The sequence below is a fragment of the Watersipora subatra genome, chromosome 6 (assembly GCF_963576615.1).
Source record: "Watersipora subatra chromosome 6, tzWatSuba1.1, whole genome shotgun sequence".
Taxonomy (NCBI): domain Eukaryota; kingdom Metazoa; phylum Bryozoa; class Gymnolaemata; order Cheilostomatida; family Watersiporidae; genus Watersipora; species Watersipora subatra.
The window spans coordinates 45,409,024-45,414,020 of NC_088713.1; the positions used below are offsets into that span (position 1 = coordinate 45,409,024).

Consider the following 4,997-nt stretch of genomic DNA (forward strand, 5'->3'; position numbering starts at 1 on the left):
ACATCTGACAGAATTTTTCAAGTTTTAAAGCTTCCAATCCTTATTTTACAGAAATATAGAAATACTAGCTGTGCCACCCGGCGTTGCCCGTGTAATGGAAGAGTATTTGAACAGAAAATTGCTTTGTATTTAACATATAACAACATTTGACATTCTAACTTTCAAAATACATATCATGGAAAAGTTTTTGTCTTATGAACAATGAGGAATAGTGAGAGTTTTTGCTATTAGCCAGTTTAATAATGTGAGCGAACAGCTTCTCGTGACGTTATGCTATGACCCGCGTCATACGCAAAACAGTTAGGTTTTGCTCTCGTATAATGACTTATATTGGCAGGCTAGCGGTTTGACTTCAGTAATCTTGTGGTCAAAGTGTCAGACTGGTGAACGGCTTGGTCTGAGATCAAATCTTCTTCGGTACAGAATATTTATTCCAAGATTTTAAGATCTATACTCGGAAAACCGACATACTTTGAGAAACATATACATGTATATAGATTTAGGATTTATAGAAATATTTGATTATATAAACACTTGTTGATTAATGAACCACAATTAAGATCACATTTAATCTACATTCGCATCTGTAAGTTCTCTTCCTGCGCTTTCTGCCCTGGTGTACATTACCAGAAATAATAAATGTATGGTAAAAGGTTTTTTAGTTTTATAAAATCTATCTTTCTGATGTACATTGTAACAGATTTACAAAGAAATAGGTTTATGCAGAATTCAATTAGTTTATTTCTGAATGGTATAGCAAAGAATTAAGAGGAATCTTCCAAAAAGCTTTTTAGAATTAGAAATTGGTAATAAACAACGTTTTCACAGGATTTAATCTATATGTAATGATAAGCTCGCTCTCTATGCTATGCTAATACCCCTACAGTCTGATGTGCTGCGAGACATCATCATGTGTAATAACTATGGGCACAAGTATACTTAGATGTGGAAAGGTTGTCGAGTGGTGCAGGGGTCAGCACACTTAGCGGAGAATCCATAAACCGGGGTTAGATTCTTTTGTGGCAAAACTTTTTTTCTTAATGATTTGGACAGACGAACGGACAGACAGACGAACCTAGCTCTTATTACTTTAAATATTTGTTCAGCAGTGTACTAAACTTTATCATACATTTCTTTAGTTTCTGTTGTATTAGCTCTTAATTAAAATAGAGACTATGACGAGACGCCAGTAAAGACTGCTTCATATATTAACTGTCTATACTGTAAACACAGATACAATATAATTCTTATCAGATTGCTTGAGGTATATTATAGCTTGATTATTGATTATTGATTATCAGAACATGGGAAAGCAACTAGGCAATATAATGAGCTACATGAGTGCCACAAAAATCTCCACCAAAATCAACGATCACAATTGACTCATTATTGATTTTCTTCTCTTCTCTCCCAAAAGAGTTTATTTCACCTTCACCATTCAACACTAAAATGTCTTTACCAAGAGCATTTTCAGCAATTTGAATCACTGCTGCTAGATGTGAGTAAAGCTCTTCATAGTCCCTTTCATCTTCAAATCTACTGATCATAGACTCTAAATCCTTTTTACCATTTGGAAGGAAAACTCCGTAGTATTTGGCCATTTTTCTGGCTTCTTTGCTGATCTTTGTATAAATGGTGAACGCAGTTATTTCAGGATCTTGATAATGGGTTGCAATTGAACCAAGAAAACAGTTCTTTGAAGCTGGATGAGCCTCACGCCCATACCCATTGCATTCTTCTGTTAAAATTCTTCCTAGCTCTTTCAGGTTTAAATATAGTTTATCTGAAATGTTAAAAACTCATTACGGTCTCTGACAACTATATATAATATTGAGATAAGATTTGTTATAATGATGTCGTATGGCTTTGCCAATAACTGTCCTACATGCTGACACTTGATATAACCAGCCAAGTGTTCTTTAGTTCTATAATTACTTTCCGTATTGATGCTATGTCCCACTTGTTGTTTTCATATTCAGTAAGTCAACTACTACTGAACCAGTTAGTAGACTTAGCTAAATGCTTTTATAATAATTTAATTGTTATAAAAGTTTTGAAACTTTTATAACAATTAAATATTGCAGTTCAACATGTAGCTCCAAAGTAAAACTTTTAAATATATTTTTCAGCTTTCTTTCAGTAGATATCTTTCAGTAGCCTATCTTTGTTTTTAAATATTCTGCTAACTTTGATTTTAATATATAGCTGAGTGTGATTTCGATACATATTGCTGTACATTCAAAGGAAATACTTCAACACATATTAACCCTAACATATAACATAAGTTAAAGTACATCAATTACATAAGTACTGTTATAGCTTATTCAGGTTCTTCGATATCTTGGCTTTCAAATGAGTCATTGTTTGACATGGTGAGACAGACATCGGTTAGTGTTTATAGGATTCCCCAAAGAACTACTGCAGAAATGTTCAATGGTATAGGCTCGGAAATTATGACATCACAATTTTCATATTTGGTGTTGTGGGCTCTTACCGCCTATTTATCGACTACAATAATAACACTGGTGGCAGGCGAAGGTAAGAAAACTCCAGAGAACCAATGAAGATGACAAAGGAATCAGTGTCATTAGCTCTCCATGTACAAACTATTTCTATGATAAATAGCTCAAACTTCAAGCACCATACCATGTTTTCCCGATGATATTATGCACTGGCTCTCTATTTTTATTGTGATGTTGAGGGCCACGGCTGAGGCTAATTAATTTCAAGCATTGCATGATCTCGCGAAAATGCAATTTACATATAGTCCTAGGGCCACGCCACTGCAGGTCACAATTTAATCGATGTGATTTCATTACCTTTATCAACGACAGTATATTTATTGAAGCGTAATCATATTTAGAAAGCATTTAGAATCATATATATAAAATTATGTGATAATAATTACTATAAATGTTTAAAATGAACGAAAGTATGAAAAAGCAAACTCTAACAATCACTCAAAATCTATTAATCTAAAAGATGTGTTTGTATTGGTCGGGCGTTAGTTTGATCCCCGGGCATTGTTGATTATCTAGAACCTTAGTTTATTATTAGCGCTCACTGGGTTTAAGAGCACCGATTGTCACAAAAAATCGCAGCCTCAATGGCAGTGAAAGTGATCGCCTACCTAAGGCCAAAGGATAATTATGACATCGCATTGTGAGAACCACAACCAAGTGTATTTTATTGCAAGACATACTTTTGACACCATGTTTTTCATAGTTCTATTATTCTTTGTGCATTGAATATAGGCTCATTTGAAAGCCAAGACTCTGAAGCACAGAAATATATGGTAAAAGTACGAATATAATTTATGTGTTTTAATAGCTTTTATATTACAAGACAAAAGATTAACTTACTTAGGCTTTCTCTTCAGAATAAGTAGAAAAGATTCAAACACGTAACTAAATATTTAGAATATGCAAATCATACCTTCATCACTCATATGCCCATCAGAGTCGTCACATTCAAGGATGTCTTCGGGACTGATCGCAGAAAAGCCAAAATCTGAAAGTAATAAGTTGTAAGTAGATTGAAGATGAACCTGCCCAAAATTTTACTAGATTTTATCAGACAGTATTGGTATTTTTCTATTATTTACAAGCATTTCTAATGTTTGAGGTGATATGACTGCCAGGACGTTTCAAAATTAAAATCAACAAAGAATTATCTTCATTACAGTGTTTAAAAAGTGAGTCTATGCAGTGTTTAGTAAAGTGCTCCAGTGCAGTGCTTAAGTAAGTCAGTAATTCATGTTTGAGGTGATCTGACTGCCAGGATGTTTCAAAATTAAAATCAACAAAGAATTATCTCCATTACAGTGCTTAAAAAGTGAGTCTGTGCAGTGCCTAGTACATTGCTCCAGTGCAGTGCTTAAGTGAGTCTGTAATTCAAGATTAAAATCAACAAAACTTCATCTCAGTTAAAACACTCAGACAGAAAACAGGCAGCAGTAAAACAAATTATAATCAATCGATCAGCAAATAGAATAACATAAAGTTGTCAAAGTTGTACAAAATGGTACAGGATGTGTTGAGATTAAAAAAGAATTAAATTTACTCTCAGTTAAAATGCTCAAAAAGCAAACAGGCAGCAGTAAAACCAACTATAGTTAATCAATTAGCAAATAGAATAACGTAAGTGACCAAAGTTGTACAAAAAGCTAAGATTTTTGATTTGCTAGAAACTAGTGTACTAACCTTTGTCCTCAGCCATCGTGTGTCTCTATAATTGATATTCCATCATAGTATTTACTACAACAAATATAAATATTTAACCTAAAATTGGAACATAGAAGATTGTCACACACGTAAATGGTTTGTTGTTTTCATGGATGAAAAACTAGAGATGCTCAGAGTTAACAGAAGTAGCCTCTGATTTCACTTTAATAACTGTATAACAAGATAATGGTGTTATAGTACTAGATACTATTGCTTGAGAGTTAATTCAATAGAAACTTTTTCAGACTTCGACAGTTAAATTATGAGTGGTTCTTAGTTTTCAAGTAAATAGAAATCCTTTAATAAAGCTACTTGATATAGTTACTGTAGTTTTGTGGAGTTTTACTTGATGAACATATGGCAAGCAAAACCTAATATTGTCAATATAAATATTAATATGTGAAACTAAACCAATATCTTTGTAACCGCTTGAAGATTTATTTTTGTTGAAGTAAAAACAGTAACTTACCAGACTTCTCCAGGATCTTTTTGACTCCCACCTCAATCAAGACTAGAGACGGAAATAAATTTGTTACCAAATAATCAACTTCATACATAATTATCATGCTTGTGAGGGCTTTTTGAGCTTTATAGCTTTCAACTGCTAGACACTTTTAAAATCTGTATAGCAATTCGTGGCTTTTGGAAGCTTTAAGAAAAAATCTTCCATGGTAGTTACAACATTAATAATTACAACAAAATACAACTATTTTTATATCTGAAACGTAATGGTATTTGAGACTTTTAAAGAATTATTATGACTTCGTGCTTAGC

General features: G+C 33.0%; 1 protein-coding gene across 1 annotated transcript; it reads right to left on the minus strand.

Annotated features, from left to right (window-relative positions):
* Nucleotides 1–1,287: 1,287 nt before the first annotated feature.
* LOC137398890 (uncharacterized) lies at nt 1,288–4,715 on the minus strand. The gene is made up of 4 exons (XM_068085055.1): nt 4,693–4,715; nt 4,203–4,256; nt 3,436–3,510; nt 1,288–1,783 (listed from the first exon to the last, which is right to left on the minus strand). Exons 2-4 carry the CDS (start codon nt 4,216–4,218, stop codon nt 1,317–1,319), a joined length of 558 nt encoding a protein of 185 aa, XP_067941156.1. The 5' UTR covers nt 4,219–4,256; nt 4,693–4,715; the 3' UTR covers nt 1,288–1,316.
* Nucleotides 4,716–4,997: the final 282 nt, after the last annotated feature.

Bases quoted from the DNA above. Each gene is read 5' to 3' on its own strand.
- LOC137398890 (XM_068085055.1), bottom strand. The intron at 1,784-3,435 runs GTATGATTTGCA...TTAACATTTCAG, and splicing joins TGGGCATATGAGTGATGAAG to ATAAACTATATTTAAACCTG.